Consider the following 21,385-nt stretch of genomic DNA (forward strand, 5'->3'; position numbering starts at 1 on the left):
TAGAAAAACGACCACACAGCATGAATAAACAAGATGATACCTCCCGCCTACCAGCCATTTGGAAACCCGCCCTCACTAACAAACGAGTCCCTAACACTAAGAATGATACCAGACCCACACTCACGAAAACCACACAGGATGTCACTATCACACATCCACGCAAAAAGCAAGCCCAAACCCACACCGATAATGACCACAAACCAGAAGCCCGACCACAGCTGCATTATTAGCCACTTTAAACCCCTCCAATCCATACATGAAGCAAACTGATGCCCACCACGGAGATGTGGCACGACCACAAACGCGAAGCCAAACAACAGTAACGCAGCTCACCAGCTCAAATCCCTCTGCTACTCAGACTAACACAAGCACAACCAGGCCCCCACCCAAACAGAACACGCCCCCATCCAATCAGAGCACAGCCAAACTCCCATCCAATCAGAGCACAGCCAAACCCCCTACCAATCAGAATACACCTCCACCCAATCAGAATGCAGCCAAGCTCCCACCCAATCAGCACAAACCCCCACTGGCAGTTAAAAAGAGGAACCGGCTGAGATCTCACATTGCTCCTGGAAGCACCAAGCCAGAAGCACCAAGCCGGAAGCAGCAGCCTGAAGATGATGAATGAGACTTCATCGAAACGTCGTGAAGATACTTCCAATTCTACGCGGGAGAAAACCCGAACAACCAAAGATGTACATACATACATACATACATACATACATACATACATACATACATATATATATATATATATATATATATATATATATATACCTATATATATATATATATATATATATATATATATATATATATATATATACCTTATATATATATATATATATATATACCTTATATATATATATATAAACCTTATATATATATATAACCTTAACCTTTATAACCTTAACCTTATATATATATATAAGTGCCGTTCCAGTAAGTCTCCTTCTATCAGGAGCAACTAACTCTATTTAGTCCTTGAACTGCTTACAGCTAATAGCTTCTGTTGTTAGGCAAAGGAATTGAAAGAATTTTTTTTACTGTGTGTTAGAAGCAGGAATTCCCTCCCTCCCTCCCTCGCATCCTCTCGTTTGCCTTTTCTCTGTGCCAGCACAATTAAATAGAGTTGGGAGGGGATTAATGGACCCTACCCAAAGATTACACAGGGGATGCATGTTGGGGCCAGCCAGCCATGCTCTGATTGTTTATTCTGCTCTTCCCCTTTTTTCTGTTGCATTTTTCTTCTGTCTCTTGCAATCAGAGACTGCTGATTAGTTTTACTGAATCAGGTTATTTCCCTAACCCTGGTTACTGAATCAGCCAACTTTTGCGTGTGCGCTGGAAACCCGAAGACTAGCTATCTGGTGTGCATGCACGTGCTGTCCAGCTGGTCTTTGGGGTTCTGGCATGTGCATGCTGAAGGTCAGCTGGCCGGTGCGTGCATGCCTGTTTTTTGGCTGGTTTTTTGGCCAGTTTTCTGGGCCATTTTCCAGCTGTTTTTGGTTGTTTTCAGGCCATTTTGGGGCGGTTTTCAAGCCTTTTCTGGGTCATTTTCAGGCTGATTTTGGCTTGGAAAATGACCCAGAAAACAGCCTGGAAAACGGACCCAAAAATGGCCTGAAAACAGCCCGGAGAAAGGCCCCAAAACTGCCCCCCCAAACCTGTGTTTTAGTCACTTTTGGGCCATTTTCAGGCTCTCCATTGCTTGTGAAGATCAGCGGGCCATCGCACCGGAAACTAGAAGAGCAGCTGGTGATGGCGCACATGCCCAGAGAGAGGTTTCTGCATACCACCTCTGGCACACGTTTTTTAAAACCCCGCCCTGGCTTAGATGTGTGACCCTAATCAACGAATGGGTAGGGGGCACCACTGCTAAGCCACAACGTGGCTTGATCTGAGTTTAGCATGATGTATGGAGGTCTTGTGTTACATTTTGCAACTCCGAGCATAGGAGCACATCTCTGAATTTTCCCCAACACTGGCTCTTAAGAAGAGATTGGACAACCATCTGTCTGAAACGGTATAGGGTTTCCTGCTTGAGCAGGGGGTTGGACTAGAAGACCTCCAGGGTCCCTGTTGTTCTATTATTCTGCTTGCTTTTGATGTCATTATTTGCCTATTGTCATTCGCCTACCTCTTTTACTGGAGTCCTGATACTGAAGGACTATTAGAGGTGGCAGAAAAGCCTGTTAGATTGCTGAATAATACATGCCAAAGAGTGTAATTTATGTGTTGCGCTGAAAGCGTTTGGTAATTCCTCACCCACACTCCGTTCTTGAAAAGAAAAAGCTAATAGGAGTACGGTACATGACAGCACATATATACTGTGTATCTCAAGGATTTAATTTTTAAAAAACCAGTGTAAAATAACATCACAGGAGCCCTTTCTGTTTTAGGTAGTTACCCCCTTCCTTTTTTTTCTTTCCCCACCTCAAAAGGAGCATACCTTGGATTTTTGTGTCATCGAGTCTTTATTTAGTCACAAGAAAACCGGCTTGTTTTGACTCTGAATGGATCCTGCATAACTGTGCTTGAAAGGACAGGCAGTCTGTTGATGCTAAATGGAGAGAAGACAATTTTCTTCCCCTCACTCGCATACCATCTGTTGTAGCTACTGTGGGAGGTGGGGAAAACTGTATCTTGTGGCATTTGTAAGAGGCCCAACAGCCAGTGAGATTAAGCAAAGACAGTTGGCCCAACTGAGAACAAGCTGTAAGACATCTGCTGGGGTAGCATGCTTCTCCACCACAAGCATGCTACCAGAAGTATGCCAGTGCCCTCAATCTGCCTAAGACACCCTGCATTTTATACGTTTTAAAATGCTGGGGAGCAGCACTTGAAGGGCTCAACATTTGAGATCCATTTGCAGGCTTTAATTCTCCTCTTTAGTTTTTCAAGGTTGCAATTTTGTCAAGTTCACAAGCCGTCTCAGCACCCTTTTCCGAAGCTTTCCGGAACACTTATGCCTTTTAATAAAATTTGTTAGTCGGAAAAGATGCTCCTAGACACCTCCTGATGTTTTGCTATCGTAGAGTAACACGGCTCTTCCCCCCTACCATGCTGATTTCAGTTTCTCAAGTCCTTCAGTTATAAATTTGGTCGCTCACACAACTTAGTTGGCTAGCAGCCTGTACTAAAACCCATCCATATTTTTAATATACCGTAGTTTTCGGAGCAGAAGACACACCTTTCCCCCCCTAAAAGAGCATGGAAATGTTGGTGCGTCTTATACACCGAATACAGCCATTTTTGGCCTCCCAAAGTCCTGCCCCTGCATCCCATTTTTGCAAAAACAGAGGCGTTTTTGCTTTTCCCCAGTCCGCAGAAGCACTCTGCAGGCTTCAGCAGGTCTGGGGAAGGCAAAAATGCCACTGTTTTTGTGAAAAAGTGGTGAAAAACAGAGGCATTTTTGCCTTTCCCCAGCCCCCAGTAGCTCTCTGCAGGCTTCAGCAGGGCTGCAGAAGGCAAAAATGCCCCCGTTTTTGTGAAAAATGGCCAATTTTTCGCAAAAATGGGGGGGGGGTTGCCTTTCCCCAGCCCTGCTGAAGCCTGCAGAGTGCTCCTGGGGGCTGGGGTGGACAAAAACATTTTTTTTTTACTTACCTCTTCGAAATCTTGGTGCGTCTCATACACCGGTGCATCTTATAGTCCGAAAAATACGTGTATTTACATATTTTTGTATGCAGCTCACCCTAACCTAATTTTCTCAACTGTGACATTTTGTGCAGCAGTCCTCACTCCAATATAGGTTGCTTTTTTTGTAGTGAATTGCTTTATAAATATAAGAAAACTGAATTTTGGAGAATGTCTTTGATTTGTACGTGATTTCAAACTTTGAAAGTAATTGCCATCATCATGAAATCTGAACGTATCTTCAAACATGAATTAAACAAATACCTACCTTGTCCTTTTTTTAAGAGGCCAAATTCCAGTTTGATGGAACCTGTAGAGACATTTCCCTGGACTCAATTAATTCCTGCAAGATGAGACATTTTTTTCCATTAGTGCATTAAATGATTGTAGCTCACCTAAGTTTCTCATATATATGAGAGCTGAACTGACAATACTTTAACCTTTCTCTAATTGGAGAAAAAAAAGGTTTTCTTCCTGTAAGTGTTAAACATAGATGTGATCTATATTAAGAAGCAGCTAAATAATATACATGTGCCATCTATCATACTTAGTTGCAATGGAATTACCATGGAGATCAGAATTTTTTCATGCATCGTTAGTCTGTGGTCTCTATGCCAGGCTGGCTCACATCCAGTTTTTGTTATACTAAGTGTGAACCTGGTCCCTGTACTTTGTCCACAGTAGCATTCGCCTTCAAATTTGCAAAGCTTTCTTTGCTTTAAAAAAAACAAACCAGGACATCCTTTTTTCCAAAATACTAAAATGTTAAATAATTAATCATATGACCAACCCCGTCCCTTCTACCTAGATTATGTAGTCCTCGACTTACAATTCATTTAGTGACCATTCAAAGTTACAACGTCTCTGAAAAAAAGTGACTTATATGACCATTTTTCAAAGTTACAACCTTCGTAGCATCCCCATGTTCACATGATCAAAATTCAGATGCTTGGCAACTGGTTCATACTTATGACCACAGCTCTGTCCCAAGGTCGTGTAATCACTTTTTGCAACCTTTTGACAAACAAACTCAATGGAGAAGCCAGATTCACTTAACAACCAGGTTTCTAACTTATCACCTGCAGTGATCCACTTAATGACTGTACAAGACAGGCTGTAAAATGGGGCAAAACCTGCTTAACAAATGTCTCACAGAAATTTTGGGCTCAAGCAATAACAATAGATAGCAATATAATTCTTTATTGGCCAAATGTGATTGGACACACAAGGAATTTGTCTTTGGTGCGTATGCTCTCAGTGTACATAAAAGAAAAGATACATTCATCACGAATCATAAGATACAACACTTAATGATAGTCATAGAGTGCAAGTAAGCAATTAAATCGTACTAGGAAGCAATCAATATAAATCATAAGGATACAAGCAACAAAGTTACAGTCCTGCAGTCATAAGTGGGAGGATAGGGGTTAGGAACGATGAGAAGACTAATAGTAATAGTAATGCAGCCTTAGTGAATAGTTTGAGAGTGTTGAGGAAATTATTTGTTTAGCAGAGTGATGGTGTTCAGGAAAAAAACTGTTCTTGTCTCTAGTTGTCTTGGTGTGCAGTGCCCTATAGCGTCGTTTTGAGGGTAGGAGTTGAAACAATTTATGTCCAGGACGTGAGGGGTCTGTAAAAATTTTCACAGTCCTCTTTTTGACTCGTGCAGTGTACAGGTCCTCAATAGAAGGCAGGTTGGTAGCCATTGTTTTTTCTGCAGTTCTAATTATCCTCTGAAGTCTGTTTCTGTCTTATTGGGTTGCAGAGCCAAACCAGGCAGTTATAGAAATGCAGATAATTGCGGCTGTAAGTCGAGGACTACCTGTACCACATATTTTCACTAGGACAAAACCCGATTCCAACCTCTGCTACTATGAAGGTTTAATACCTACTATTTACAAATACAAAGGTATTCTCTTAGAGAATGATGAATACTCTATTGCCCGAAGGCCACTTACATTTCTCTTTATCTTCTGCTTTTTTTTTCATAATAGCCTCTGAAATTCAAAAACAGAATTGAATCAGATGATTGGCTGAAACACTTTTCCCCACTAAAATTTAGCTAATGTTCTCTTGCCCTCTGCTGGAAGAAAACAATACCATATATGTTCCTTGTATACAGAAATCTGAGATTGTGTTTGGCCTAAAATAAAACAAGAGACTACGTTTTTGTAGCTCATACCATGGAACTTTACTTTTGAAGATACCTTAAGACGACTTTCTGTTATTGTAAGAATATGAACAGGCTTGCACATTGCCTTAGGGGTTAATACATCTACCTAATATGTAAGCAGCCCGGGTTTGAATCCCAGAAGGGTATGACTAGCTGATGAGAGCTAAATAGCTCGAAATAAATCTATACTAGTCTCCCTTTATTTCTGATGGTAAATATAAATTCAACACAAAAATAGTTTGTTGCAAAAGTGACTGCCTGCGAAGGCTCCTGGATTGGGGCTGAAAGGCGAAAGCGGAAGCAGTATGCTCCCTACCATATTTGGGTAGACCAGGTTGCACTGATAGAAAAAACACCTGACTTGCACATTGTGCTAAACCATGGTTTGCTTATAAGCCATATTGATTGTGTTGACATGATTAAGGAAATCATATGACGGTTGGGATTAAAGAATGCAATGCTAAACTGATTGGCTGATTTATGGCCCAGTGTGCAAATCCAGATAAGTTTTCTAACGTTTCAGCATGTTGCATGAAGTTGAGTCATTGAATTAATTCAGTGAACCATAGTTCATGTCTCATATCTGTTGCACAATCCTTTGTTAAAACTGAAGAGAAAATTTTATTTCACATGGTTCTATTTTGATACCTCCAATTCTCTTATAAGCGTACAAAGAAAACAGAAAACAGAAGTTAACCCTGAACCCTGCAACTTTGTGGAGGACAAGAAAATATAAAATATATTAATAGAGATTTGTTTTTGTTTTTAAAGTCAAATTTTAGGATTACAGGTTGTCCTCGACTTACAAACGTTCACTAGTCACTGTTCAAAGTTACAACAGCACGGAAAAAAGTGACTTGTGACCGTTTTTCACACTTATGACTATTGCAGAAACCCCCCCCCAGGGTCATGTGATCAAAATTCAGAATGCTTGGCCACTGGCTCATACTTACGACCATTGCTGCGTCCCAAGGTCACGTGATTATCTTTCTAACAAGCGAAGTCAACAGGGGAAACCAGATTCGCTTAACAGCCATGTTGCTAATTGAAGAACTGCAGCGATTCACTTAACGACAATGGCAAGAAAGGTGGTAAAATGGGGCAAAACTTAAATGTCTCGCTTAGCAACGGAAAATATGGGGCTCAATTGTGGGCCTAAGTCAAGGACTTCCTGCATATTTCTTTTTCCTCTTCTCTCCCCTTCCTTTCTTCCTTCTCTGCTGTAACTTCGACCCTGCAAAAGACTAAAGGACACACAAAGCGTCTCAGAAATTTAAAAATAAAGTAAATTTAAGTTTCAATTAAGTAAATATGGACTCGTTTCTGAATAAGTACATAAATAATAGAGGTAACCATGTGTGCTGGACTGCAGGCTAACTCATTTTTAATGGCTAACCTTTTATAAACTCCACTTTTCTTTATGAAGAGGCTTAATACATAATTTTGAGGTAGAAAAAAATCACTTAAAGATGCTTCCGCCCACCTGGAAAGTTTGGACTTCGACTTCCGCCCCGCTTTTTTTTTTACCTCAGGCCCTCCCTGTTCTCTTCGTTGCTAGGCAAATCAGCCCTCTTCGCGGCACCCTATTGGCGGGCAGGTGAGTCTCCTCCTCCCCTTCTCGGGTTCCCCTCCGGCCATTGGCTGGCTGACATCCTGCCCTCGCCTTGGCGCCAGGTAAGGACATGTCTCCGAGCTCTGATTGGCTGGAGTCCGAGAATGGGGTGGGGAGGGGGAAAAAGGCAATGGCTCCTAGGTGAAGTGCCAGCCCGGCCCTGGCTTCCGATAGGTCGGCAGGTGCTGAGAGGCGGGCGCTTAGAAAGCGCGCCATTGGCTGACAGGGAGGAGGGAGGGGCCGACAGGGAGGCGGCCCCTCGGTGAGGCGGGGCCGCCATGTTGGGAGGCGGGAGGACGGCCGCGCTGAGGGCGGTCTGGGGGGGTCACTGAGGGGGTGAGCCGGGCGGCGGGTGCGCGCCTTCTTTAACTCCCCGCGCAGACGGGAGCGCGCGCCCTCCTCAGGAAGGGGGGGGGAAACCCGAAGCGAGGGGCGGGGGCGGAAAAAAAAGCTTCTGTCAGGAAGGGGCGGACGCGAAGGACGACTCCGAGCCCTTCCCTCGCGCCTCCTCCTCCGGGAAGTTGGAGCCAAAGTTCCGCGGAGCGAGTCGGGCGCGGGAAGTGCTGAGAGGCGACGACCCCGTCACCTCACCTCACCTGGAACTGAGGGGTGGGTGGGATACCTGTAGAAGGGGAGACTCCCAGAGCAGGTGAGCTTTTTGGGGGGAGTGGGCAAACAGGAGAGTCAGGAATAATGGGGGAGGGTGAGAAGGGGCAAGCGGAAAAGACCCCCCCCAAGCAGCCCACTCCCCATTACCTAAAGCAGGAAGCTTTTTTGGGGGGAACTAGGAGGCTGGGGGTCGGGGAGGGAGGGAAAGGGGGCAAACAGGAGAGCCAGGAATAATGGGGGAGGGTGAGAAGGGGCAAGCGGAAAAGACCCCCCCCAAGCAGCCCACTCCCCATTACCTAAAGCAGGAAACTTTTTGGGGGGGAACTAGGAGGCTGGGGGACGGGGAGGGAGGGAAAGGGGGCAAACAGGAGAGCCAGGAATAATGGGGGAGGGTGAGAAGGGGCAAGCGGAAACCCCCCCCCCAAGCAGCCCACTCCCCATTACCTAAAGCAGGAAGCTTTTTGGGGGGGAGTTAGGAGGCTGGGGGTCGGGGAGCGAGGGAAAGGGGGCAAACAGGAGAGCCAGGAATAATGGGGGAGGGTGAGAAGGGTCAAGTGAAAAAGACCCCCCACGCAACCCACTCCCCATTATCTAAAGCAGGAAGCTAAACTAATGGGGGTACCCCTGAGGAAAAGCTAGCCAAGCTATTGTTCTTTTAACTAATATTAATTTTTTATTATTATTAATCTTTCCAATTAGGCCCTTTTTTATTGTTCCGGAAGTAAAGAACTGGTTTCCCAACCTGAAAGAGGTGAGTTCTAATCCTGCCTCGGACGGAAGGCCACTTAGGGCAACTTCTGGCTGGTGGTTCTCCCCCCCCCCCTTTCTGAGAGAAAATATTGGCAAGCTGCTTCCAAAAAAATGTTGGCAAGAGAGCGACGTGCATTTGTTCCTGTCGTCTCCAGGACTCAGGATTGACTCGAAACCCATAACAACCAGCAGTCACAACATTGTGTTGTTAGAGTCGAAAAGAGAAGTTTGGGAGAAGGCCATTCCCTTACTAATTTCATAGTATTCTCTCTCTCTCCATATGTCTAATTAGACCATATTCTTTAGCTGAATGTAGATTAATTTGACATTGAGGAGAAATTCAGATGGGACAGAGCCAACAAGATAGGAGATAATGTAGCTTCTATTACAGTTACTATTAGAATTCTCTGTGTAAAATAAGTATTGATTTGTTTGTAAATTTATTTCGGTTACTCCTTAAGATGCTTGGAAGTTTATTTCTACTTCAAATTTGTAGTGGTCTATAAGTTGCCGTGATCATTGTGTATATGGTGGGTATATGTGCATTGTATGTAATTAGAACATATTCTGTAGCCAGAGAGATTGGTGTGGCGCAGAACTGGGGGAAAGAATACAAACATTGTGGGTGTTACTGTTGCTTTTTCTTATTCTCATCAAACACTCCATTGTATATAAACTCCTTCAGTCTTACTGGACTGCAAGGAGCAAAGGGACAGCAACAATAGCAAATATTGGCAACAAAGGGTACATAAAACTGATATTGTGTTATAGTGTATATACACAATCCTCTCACACATATACAGAGAGTCATTCTGTATTCTCCATAGCAGATGTTAGAATCTAGCCCACCTGGTCTAATCTCAAAAAGCTAAAATTTGGAGCCAGTTACTACTGGGATGGAAATGTCAGGGCTGTAAACTTACCTGGGAAGGCAATGAAAATGTCCCCAAAAAGGGCATCAAATTGCTTCCATATTGTATGGAAAAACAAGTTGTATGGGTGGGGAATCACCATATGATTCTGCATTTAAATAGAGGGGCGTTAAGGTGATGGAAAGCCTATGACTACGAGTAGTGTTATAATTATATTTAGTACTATTTACACATACAACAAAATAAGTGTATTGCCATGCATGTGCCATTTATGTGTGTATTATGAATGTTAATATTGTATATACTATTACCTTTGTATGTATGAACTTTATGAACATTATATAGCCATTTATACGTATATTGGATCAGTTTATGGTTAGATTAAATTAATAATTTATATAGTTAAATATTATTCCACAGTGAAAGGCATAAATGTTATTTATTAATAGTTTCTACAGGACTTTCCTTTGTCAGAACATCTTGCAATCAAACCTTTGTATCAAGTGGGGTTGGGGGAAAATGTGTCCTAAGAAAGACCCACCGTGTCTCTGCAGGAGGGGGGGAGGGAGGGAGGGAGGGAGGGAGAGAGAGAGAGAGAAACATACACACACAGTGTCAAGGGATAGGCTTTAGAGAGGAGACTTATCATTGGTGTTCTGCATAATAGTGTGTTGTCATTGCTTCTTACCTGGTGGAGGTAAGATCGATTCCTTTTGTGAGGGATTGACAATGTCAGTGGAAAAGAGGTATGAGGTCTGCTTTGCTGGGAAGGCATAGAAGGAAAGAAAAATTGAGATATTATTTGATTTATATGCCATTTTTGGCTTAGATGATATTCCTTCCTGCCATTTTCTCCCACAATAACAGTTGGCCTCCCTGGCTGATGTGAACGTCAGTCTAAGATTCTGCTTTTGTCAGGCTACTTGTGGTTGTTTATGCGTGTGGCACAAACACACCTATTGCATGAATCAAAAGTGGTTCCATGGAAATGGATGAGCTGATACTATTATTATTTAATACCGTCTAAAGAGTTTTCATGCAAGAGAGAAGTTTTTTTCCCCACCATGAGCATTACAACTAAATAAACAAAGGAATGGGTGCCAGGGTAATTTAAAAAAAAGAACTTGCAAGAATTTCAATTAAATATAAGTGGGCTAAATTATAGTGATGGGGTATTGAGCCAGGAGGTAAACTTGATGCTGAAGGAACAGGAAGTCTTTTTAAGAAGGTGAGCATGTGTGGTTAGTGGGTGAGGCCCTGGGAGTAGAAGGTGAAAAGGGTGTGTTTTTCCTTCTCTTAAATTATAATGTGAAGAGGGCATTGGTGGTATGTGAGGAATGCATGTACTGTCTGGCAGCCTAGAACTTACAGCAGAGGTGGGGAACTATGTCTCCTTTATGAATTGTGGACTTCAACTCCCAGAATTCCTGAGCCAGCCATTGTGGCCCAGGAATTCTGGGAGTTGAAGTCCACAAGTCATAAAGGGGCCATAATTCTCCACCTCTTGAGTTACTGGATAGTTGAAGTTAGAGGCTGTCTGCAGGGAATGGGAGGGGCCGCAGTCCTTTGCACACTTAAAACCAAGTGGGTTTGAACAGAAAGGAGCTAATTCCTAAATAAATACCGTATATATAACTTGCATTGCTACTTTGAGAGATCCAGAAATAGAACAGTGCTTTTAAAAGAGGAGAGGTTATACAGTAGAGATAATTTCTGGGAAAACTAAGCTGACTCTTCTCTTTATGTGTAAAATGAAGACCATTTCATGTAATTCAGTGACAGGTAGCGTCTTTACACTCCAGAACGCAAAGTTTTAGAGTTGCACTTGCCCCATAAAATATAAAGTACAAGATTTAAATGTTCACAAGATTTAAGACACGATTTGTGAGTTTGACAAGTTTCTTAAAAGTTGTGAGAGTTGGGTCTGTGGAAATGCTAATCATTTTATTAAAGGTATTTGCTTTTCAGCTGTTCTAAGTAAAGGCAAGGAGGTTACAATTTGTTCCATGCTTCAAAGGCAGTCATTAAGATAAAAACAAAATGTAAACTTTCCAACGTTTAAGAATTCCTGAGTCAAATTTTACTGGTGATTAGAAAATTTCCTTTTGAACAGATTATATCACACATTTTGTAGTTTCTGTGCTTGGAAGGGAAGGAATCAAGCCAGCAAATTTGTTTGCTAAAAATGATTCAGGTTTTCAAGTGGGAATAACTAACATTATTGGCCAAAATATTACCTGCTTTGTTTTAGCAGATGCAACTTCTATTCTAGAATGTACACAATTTAAATGTAATCATGCTTAAAGTTACAAGGTTGGGTTTTTCCCCACCTTAAGCAACAGTATAAAACTTCATTGTAGCAAGAAAAGGAACACAAATTACACTGTTGATTTGTTTGACTTTGCATGTCCTTTTTAGGTTTAATTTAGTATTTATTATGTTGAATGTTTTCCATTCATTTGTTTTCTTCTTTTTTTGTGTGTGTATAGACTTTTGTGTGCATGCAGTCTAATGAAGTTTTTTACTGGGACGAAGCATAAAAATGTTGCCTGTTCATTTATTGCAACCCCTCGTCATTCTTTGAATGATTTGAAGACGAGTCTATAAAACGAGGACATTGTTTCCCCCATTTGAATGTTGCATAGTATGCCTAGCAGGATGGGATCAAAAATGAACACGAAGAAAGACTTCATTAGAGTAAAAACTCATTATAATGGGTAAGTTACATTAAGGGTGTTTTATGCACTGCATTCTTCTTCGCTCATTTTGTTCAAGCTATATAGGTAGTCCTCAACTTGCAACCATTCATTTAGAGACCTTTGGGAGTTACAACAGTGTTGGAAAAAAAAGTGCAACCAGTTCTTGCACTTACGATAATCACAGCATTTTCATGGTCACGTGATCAAAATTCAGATGCTTGGCAACTGGCATGTACTTACTACAGTTGCAGAATTCCAAGGTCATGTGATCACCATTTGTGACCAGCTGGCTTCCCACAAGCCAAGTCAATGATGTGGCCAGCCAGATTTGCTTAATGACCATAATTCATTTAACAACTGCAGCGATTCACTTAACCGTGGCAAAAAAAGGTCATAAAATTGAATGTGACTCACTTAACAACTGTCTTGCTTAGCAACAGAAATTCTGGTCCCAATCCTGGTCATAAGTTGAGGACCGCCGGTGTATATTTGCATTTCTTTCATTTTCATTGAAGGTGGAAATTCTCATGAAATTTCTGAGCTACTGTTTTGCACACTTTGGCTTTCTTAAGCGTCGCCTATGTGACTGAAGCACAATTTAGGGGAGCAAAAAAACAAGAAAGACGAATGGGCAAATTCGGCAAAGATGAAAAGACACAAAGTTGTGCATTTGTCGACCATTATCCATTAGTAGATTGCCCTGTGGTAAAAATGTTCACATCTGCGCTGTAAAATGAAGTTCGCTGACTCATGACAAGGGAGGGAATTATACAAATCCTAACACTTGTCAGGTCAGGGATAATGTTGTAATTCTGAACACGGTTTACGATCCTAAACAATCGTTTGGATGCCTTTCTATTATTCTATTAGTTGCTTTTGAACTATACATTCTCCCAGATGTTACTGAGCAAATTACTTTGTTTTGTTTTTTACTTCCAATAATGTATTTTTTATAAGGTATTAAGGGAGATTAGTGAAACTCTTATTTAAATCCCCTTAGGCGGTCCTCGTTTACCAACAAACCAACTATCCTAGAATTAACTCACAACTTATCCATAGGCTTTGAGCCTTTGCAGCTGTAGTGACATTGGCAATTAGACAAGTGTGCTGGCAGATCTGCTTGTAAAGTCATTGTAAAAGTGGCATAATATTACTTTTTACCGTATACCAGTCTACCTATTGGTACACTTCCTTCTATGTAGATAATACATGGGGAATATAATATAAACCTTAAAGTTCTAATCCCATCTTTACATGAAAAACGTGTTCATATATACAATAATGCAGGACAGAGATTAAAAGTTTTAAAACGTAGCTTATCCTAATGATAAAAACTACTTTTTGAAGTCGCGTTTTGTGCATATATAACACAACCAGTGGAGCAAATCCAAATGAACTTGAAGTTTCTTGTACAAATGTTTGGGTAATGCTATAAGGCATGCATGAAAAAAAAAACAAGACCAAAAACTCTTAGCTTCACGTCAGACTTTCCTTTATTTTCACATTTTTCACATAAAATAGATCTGGTGAAAAACCTTACCCAGCAACACATGCTCTGTTTCCCATCACTTTCAGTTGGGAAGGGGTTTGAATTGACGCAGTGTAGAATTCTTTAATTACTCCCTCTGGGTTTATTGATCACATGTAAAGCATGGTATAAATAATCTTACCCAAAGTTGCCACTACGCAAAGGATTTCTATTTTCATGTGATCTGACGTGTCACACATTGTGGAGGCGCCGACACCAGGATACAAAATTAGTGTCAAGAATTATTCGGGAAGGTGTTAAATTATTTACGATGTCTATTTCTGGTACAGAACACTTTTGATAGTGTGACTGAATTGAAGTCTTGTAAGCATGAGGAAGTTGTACTATTCATGTTTGCTAATGTGCCTCCTTGAATGCTTAAAAGATGGATTCTACATTTTTGGGTGTGACAAATACATTACTTAAAGTGGTAAAAGTGTTCATCCTGAATGGCTAAAATACAGGTTGCAGTAATGTAATCTTCCTTCAGGAATGAAGTCTGTTGAGGAATGTATTTTAATTTGAAATTTTCTCAGGACTAAACCTCACACTGATATTTTGAATAAAGGACAGTTCTGTTCTGATCGAGGCTTCCCAAGAGCATGAAGCAAACTCCTTGTCCTGACCAAAAAAAAAAACTTTTATTAATTTACTGTGAATTCTGCTCATCAACATCCAGCAAAGTCTTTCGAGGGAGGATTTGCAGTCACAGACCTTATCAGGCTTGGAGAGCTGCCAGACTGATATCTGCAGAACTTGGCAAGGAGTCTTGGAGAGTCATGTACCAATGAAGCAAACTAATTGTCTCCTGCAAACTCCACTCCCCTTTCGCTCCTCTTTTATTCTCTCTGGGAGGGGCCATACATCGTCCACCTGTGGCCTTATTCCCAAGTTGACCCCTGTTCTTTAGCTCTTCCCTTCGTCTGGCAGCTCTGCGCATACGCACACTGGGAACAGGCTCCAGTTCTTCGTCTGCCTCACTGATGTCTGACTCCGAAGGCAGCTGATAACTGGCATACGGCCCTGGCCCCCTCTCTGCCTCCGACACAGAGCCCTCATCTGAGCCTTCCCCTGACTCCAGGACTGGCCCAGGTTCCTCCCCAACCTTTATACTGTCCGAATCTGCTGGCAGCTCTGATGCCGGGCCACAACAAGTTCTCCTGAGTATGAAGACTTTACTCCTATCTCCTGCAACGTTTCAAATCTTACTTAACCATTCTTCACTTCCATACGTTGAAAATAGTCTACCTCTCCTTTTTTCCCCTGTATACTGGATCTAGCTTGCTGCCATTTAATGCTAATTTTCTTTTTTTAAACTGCTTTATTGTAGTTGCTTAGCTATGTTTGGTTATTCTTGTTTTACTATTTACAAACTGAATATTTCCACATACCCAGTTTACGCTTATCTTAACCCAAAATGGGAACGGAATTTTCCATTTTATTATTTGCACCTGAAAATAAGGGTGGTGCTTTTTTCCACCAGAAATTTGATGGCTCTTGAGATAGACCGGTAAATGTCAACGAACAGAATCACAAACATGGACATTCCTGACTGTAAAACCTCCAATATTTTTATTTACAGGTAAAAAGCAGAAATGTGGCTAATAATTCATCTTTGACACATCATGATAAATGTTACCATTTTCTGAGATATCCGATAGCCATCTAAAATGTAATCCTTTCACAAGAGCCTAAAGATCTTGGCCCGGGGACTTATTTTATGGCCTTTCTTGCCACAATTGTTAAGCGAATCACTACAGTTGTTAAATTACTAACACGGTTGTTAAGTGAATCTGGCTTTCCCGTTGATTTTGCTTGTTAGAATGTCACACAAGGTGATCACATTGACCCCAGGACACTTCAACCATCATAAATATGAATCCGTTGCTAAGCATCCGAATTTTAACCAAGTGACCTTGGGGAATGCTGCAAGGATTATATGTGTGAAAAACGGCCATAAGCCACTTTTTCAGTGCTGTTGTAATTTTGAACGATCACTAAATGAACCGTTGTAAATCAAGCTGGAATGGCATTAGGAAAACGCATGTATCTTTCTCTAAACATCTTTCCTTGGATACAGTGCATTCCAGGGGTGAAATTATTATTATTATTTATTAGACTTGTTAGCCGCTCCCTCTCCACGAAGGGACTCGGGGCCGCGTACAATAAATATAATCACATGTTACACGAATAGACAATTACATTACACGGAGGAGGTATAAAATCACAACAATTGTTACAATACAAAAACAACGATAATAATAAGGTTAAAAATTAAAATACCCAATTTAAAATTTTAAAGTGTAAAAAGTTTAAAATTGCCAGGAGGATTAGAGATAGAACTATAGTTGAGCCAGGCCAGCTAGTTGGAAAAGGTGGGTCTTGAGTTTTGTACGGAAGGAGCGGAGGTCAGTAGTAATCCTAATGTCGGGGGGGAGGTCATTCCAGAGGGCTGGGCCCATCACAGAGAAGGCCCTGCTCCTGGGCGCCGCCCTCTGGCACTGCTTAGTGGAATGCTGCCAGCGAACCGGTAGTAAAAAAAAATGCTATTGGTTCAGGCAAACCGGTATTTCCGCCGATCAGCTGTGATGCACGATTTATATTGGTTAGAATCGTCGGATTTCCTGCTTTCTAGCTAATCTAAATTGCGCCTCACAGCTGATGGTTGGAAATCGAAGGTCCTGCGCGTGCACGGAGGTGGCGTGCGGGCTCACATTTGCGAACTGGTAGTGAAGGTAAGTTGATTTCACCCCCGGTGCATTCTTTCAGTATAGCCGCTCAATTCTGCACGATCATTCCTTTTTGTAACCACATATTTATTTGCTTACATTTGTTTGCCTGTGCACAGATGTTTCATAGTTTCAAAACATATTTCCAATTTCTTGAAGGAGGGAGTTGCCAAGGATCTTGACTGAGCTAATCTGCCTTTTTACAAACACCAGGCGTTTTAAAGCATGCATTTACTTAATTTGTGAATTCATCTCTTTTCAAGGGACATCCTCATCACCAACTTGGGTGCCTCAATGAACTACGATGAACTTTGTGATGAAGTGAGAGAAATGTGCAATTTGTCACAGGAGCAGCCAATTACCCTGAAGTGGATTGATAATGAAGGTATTTCAGGCTTTTCGTAGCTGTGGTTTTGGAAAACATTTTTCCCTAAAGCACTTTATGGCGCAGTTAATTATCTGGGCTGAAAAGGAGATATTAAATGGATAACTTTTTATTTCGAAAGCCATTTCAAACTGTCACTCGATGGGCAGCTTCCGATTAGAGAAATAAAAATGAAGTCATCAGGGACATACTATATCTTACTTTATTTTGAATTAATAGCCTCAGATGTTCGGACTGGGCAGAATTTCCCTTTAAACCTTTGCCTCATGAGTCGACTGAATTTTAGGATGGTTTTGCTGAAAATAGAAAGTTAGCTTTGGTTTTCAGTTAAATGGCAATGTAACAGACAATGGGTTTGCTTAATGTTTGCAGCATTTGCTTAATTATTGCCACCAAAAAAACACCAGTTGGTCCTGTGACTGACCAGATTTACAACTGTCATGATATATATGACCATAATAGTCAGACTCCATTTATGATGGGTTGTATTTTGAGGACAACTTGTATAGATAGATCTCCCTTTCTTTGTATCACCTAGAGAGAGAGAGAGAGAGAGAGAGAGAGAGAGGAAGAATTTGGTGTCTTCTGTTAATTTGTAGAGAAGGATTAGAGTTTTAGGAGTTTAGCCTGTGTCAGGGCTGTCAAACTTGCGTCCAGATGCGTCACGCACTGGCCACGCCCACGTTTAGCAAAGGGGGGAAATCGCGATACGTCATGGGACGTCGCCGTGACAACATGAGTTTGACACATCTGGCCTATGTTAAGCCAATGTGACTGATAATGGTTTTTAACTTACTACATTGTGTAAACCTAGCCAGCTGTGGTTCCTTAGTAAACCATGATTAAACCTTGGTTAATAAACCATGATCAGCATGTAACCTAGAGCTATATTGGTATATTGTTTTGTTTAGAGGGCAGTTCAGCTGATTGACATAAAAAGTACTGCCAAGATTGGGTAAAGTTCATAATTGTTTCCTTAAAGCAGTTAGTTTGTTCTTCAGTCAGCATAGGCAATAATATAGAGGGACTGTATATTCCAATTCTGGTGCTTTCTAACGTCACTATTCTTTGGGGGCCTCCCTTCGTACTTCATTCCAAATAAGCAACATTAAATTCCATCAATCACCTGTTGAGAATTTGCTTTAGGAAAAGGGTGTTTTCCAACTAAGGAAGACATAATAACACACTAAACAATCCTGCAGAATGATTGCCATCCTTTAAAATGTTTTCTCTGTTAATTAGAGGGAAAAATTGGGACTTAGGGAATGAATAGCCAGCCCTGCTCTCTACTACCCTGATTTTCAGTATTTTATTTTTATGCCAGGCTTACCATTTCCCCACAGCCCTTCCCAACAAGAAACAACTATGAGACAGAGTTACACTCAACATTGATGAAGGGAATGGTCTCTGGGTCCCAGAACAATTCTTTTTCAACCACTAAGTGTCCCTTCTCCACTGTTCTGAAATGTATAAATGAATTCCCACCATCTCCAAATCGCGCTGTTTCAAAATAAGAAAAACAGTTTTAAATCAGAGAGTTGCACCCACAGATTGCTTCCATAAATGACATTCGTTCTTTTCTTTCTTTTCAAATAGGTGATCCCTGTACCATTTCGTCACAGATGGAGCTGGAAGAAGCCTTCCGTTTGTACTGTCGGTACAGAGAAGAAGGACTTATTATTCATGGCAAGTTTTGAGACTTGTAGTTTAGCAAACCGTTTTGTTGAGCTGTATCTTCTCAGATCAGAAATCCTGCTTTGGTTCTTCCATTCTGTCTTCTTTCTCAAGCAAGCTCAAAAGTGCAGTGTTTAGGCATCCACTGGCCTCTTCTTTGGATTGATGCTGAACAACAAGATCTGACCTTTACCCATTTTACGCTTATAACACAATCCTATCTACCTACCGCAACAAATATCCAGGAGATGTGCTTTGTGGTCTCTTTGATACCAATGCCACTGGTGAAATTCCTTTTCTCTGTCTCGGCTCTGGAACATTTTCCTAAGAAGACCTACCTTGTATTAAAATCTCTTTGAGGACTTGGTGAAGATGGTCACTATTGGGGGAAGGGCCTTTACTGTAGGAGTCCCGTGCCTATTTTAACCAAATCACTCTTTTACGGGCTTTAAAAATGCTTGTTCACTGTCACTGGCGTGTTTCGTTGCAATTTTCTTGTCTTACAACTTTGTGTTTTGTGTGATCTTAGGAGCCATGTAACCCTTTGATCAAGCAGAACTGGTGTATCAATGTCTTAAATGATAAAATAAAAGAGATGCAATTATAAATTACAAGCTGTTTGTTAAAAAAAAAAACCACAGAAAAATCATAGGAATTTTTATCTTCTGCAGATTCTGATTGTTCTGATTTGAATAATTTTATGCTTCCTTGTGTGAGATTGCTCCTTGCTCATCCTTTCCTTTTCCGAGGATTATTTTCACTGCAAATAACTCCTTTCTCTGCATGTTGCTTTGACGGACCCTGAGCCTGACTTTCCTTTCAGTAATTGGTGTCTGCAAAGAATTCTCATGTTTGTAAGAGTCCCAGTTTTGTGATTAAGGAATCTGTCACATTTATTCAAAAGACTGAGTAGCTAGGAAAGACTCCTGTAGGAAATATATATATATATATATATATATATTTATGATGCGTATTTTATGTTTTTGATGCAGTCTTCCCAAGCATTCCAGAACAACCCGGCATGCGGTGTCCTGGTGAAGATCGTAAGTATCGGGGCACAAAATCATGTTTTTTTAGAAAGTTTTAGCACATGCCTTCCTCTTGATTTTCCTTCAAAATATTTCCGGCCTGCAAAGACAAAACGACAATGGAGTTGTGATGCACTGCTAGGCAGACATTTTCTCACATGGTAAATAATATTTAAATAGTGTGTTGTTTTATTCAAATTACCCCAAGGCATTCATGTAGCAATTGTCTGCCTTTCTTTCAAGCAGCATTTTAAATTTCACCCTGGAGTGTATGGTTGCTTTAGCAAAATTCTAGGAAAAACTACAGAGAGGTGCATTATCGTGTCTGCATTCTCTGAAGTACCTTTTTTGCTCTAAAGAACTGCACATTCTTATTCTAAATCTGTATTAGCTCCTTATTTGGAGGCCTTATTTTCCCAACTGGATTTATCTCAATGGAGAAGAATACTAACAGCCTCCGACGTGGAAAGACAAACAGGCAGTTACTCATTTTAGAGTCTTTTGCTCCTGATGTAATTAGAAGCATTTTTTTTTTAGTATATAGTGGTATCTCTGGGAAGGGCCAGGAAAATGAAGATTTACAACTGTGTGATCAGTAAGCCATGTCCCTTTGTACATACCCTGTTTCCCCGAAAATAAGACTTCCCCGGATAATAAGTCCAATTGGGCTTTTGAGCGCATGGACTAAAATAAGCCCTCCCCGAAAATATTACAACGCAGCAGCCATGAGGTGACCACGCTCGCCGCCTCCTGCACCTCAAAAATTATAAGACCTCCCCGAAAATAAGGCCAAGCATGGGTAGTTAACGTAGGGATTCGGCTGAAGTTGCTCTAACCTATTTTGTAAACAGCCGCACCCACCTATATTAATAAATTATGGATTTAAAAGAGGAAAAATAATCCAATTTATGTAAATCTGGAGGTAATTCCTGTGGGAGAGTACTTGACAAGATTTTGCTTGTAGCTCTGTTCTAATTTCCATTTGCTTTTCATTAGGGATAGCAGGCAAATAAATACATTTTAAATATATATGGATATAGATATAGATATAAAGAAAACCAAGCAATTTTTGGTGAAACAAAACAGTTCAAAGTTGCATCCGCTGATTTTATAGTGTTTGGGAATATTATTCACTTCAACTGTCAACGCAACATTATTGTTCCAAGCTAAAACTTAACAACAAAGAGGAAGGAAAGAGGATACTCATACTTTACAAAAGGACTAAAGGATTATATGTGAAAATCATATCCACAATATTTTAATCCTATTTAATTTGTCAATGTGTTGGACTGTAATAATTTAGCCCAGACTAAGAGGACAAAGTTTATCACTGTCAGTAAGATTACATTCTTCTGGCAATCAGACCAGTTAACTTTCCCTTAACTTAAATCTAAAACTTGGATCCTATGTCAGAAAAATAAGTCTTCATAAGTTAAATAAGGACTTCAATTCCCACAATTCTCCAGCCAGGGAATTGAAGCCCACCCATCTTAAAGTGGCCAAGATTGAGAAACACAATTTGAAAGATTTGTTTGGCTGGAGAAGAACCAAAGTGGGGGGGGGGGGAATCTATAAGGAGAAGCTGTAAAGCTAGATGGGAAATACTTTTAAAACTGTCAAGTATTTTACTGATACAACTTTTACTTGCTTTAGGAAACAAGATTAACTAAACTAATGTTACCCT

The 21,385-nt window shown here is 40.9% G+C and overlaps 1 protein-coding gene and 1 long non-coding RNA gene across 3 annotated transcripts in view; one reads left to right on the forward strand and one right to left on the reverse strand.

Moving 5' to 3' along the window:
* Nucleotides 1-2,469: 2,469 nt before the first annotated feature.
* Nucleotides 2,470-7,324, reverse strand: LOC309393185. The gene is made up of 5 exons (XR_014175542.1): nucleotides 7,299-7,324; nucleotides 6,769-7,059; nucleotides 5,601-5,639; nucleotides 3,911-3,985; nucleotides 2,470-2,566 (listed from the first exon to the last, which is right to left on the reverse strand). It is a non-coding gene; the product is annotated as an uncharacterized lncRNA (long non-coding RNA).
* Nucleotides 7,325-7,738: 414 nt separating this feature from the next.
* PRKCZ (protein kinase C zeta) overlaps nucleotides 7,739-21,385 on the forward strand; it is an 80,016-nt gene continuing 66,369 nt past the window's right edge. Inside the window, exons 1-6 of one of the 2 annotated variants that reach the window (XM_081954967.1) lie at nucleotides 7,739-8,076; nucleotides 8,736-8,787; nucleotides 12,148-12,375; nucleotides 16,878-16,999; nucleotides 18,596-18,685; nucleotides 19,666-19,716. In XM_081954967.1, the coding sequence (XP_081811093.1) occupies nucleotides 12,293-12,375; nucleotides 16,878-16,999; nucleotides 18,596-18,685; nucleotides 19,666-19,716 (346 nt within the window). In that variant the 5' untranslated portion in view covers nucleotides 7,739-8,076; nucleotides 8,736-8,787; nucleotides 12,148-12,292. Of the gene's footprint in view, nucleotides 8,077-8,735; nucleotides 8,788-12,147; nucleotides 12,376-16,877; nucleotides 17,000-18,595; nucleotides 18,686-19,665; nucleotides 19,717-21,385 lie in introns of those variants that run through there. The other variant, XM_081954965.1, reaches the window with a different exon arrangement.

This window comes from Natrix helvetica (assembly GCF_964273705.1).
Source record: "Natrix helvetica genome assembly, chromosome: 5".
Taxonomy (NCBI): Eukaryota; Metazoa; Chordata; class Lepidosauria; order Squamata; family Natricidae; genus Natrix; species Natrix helvetica.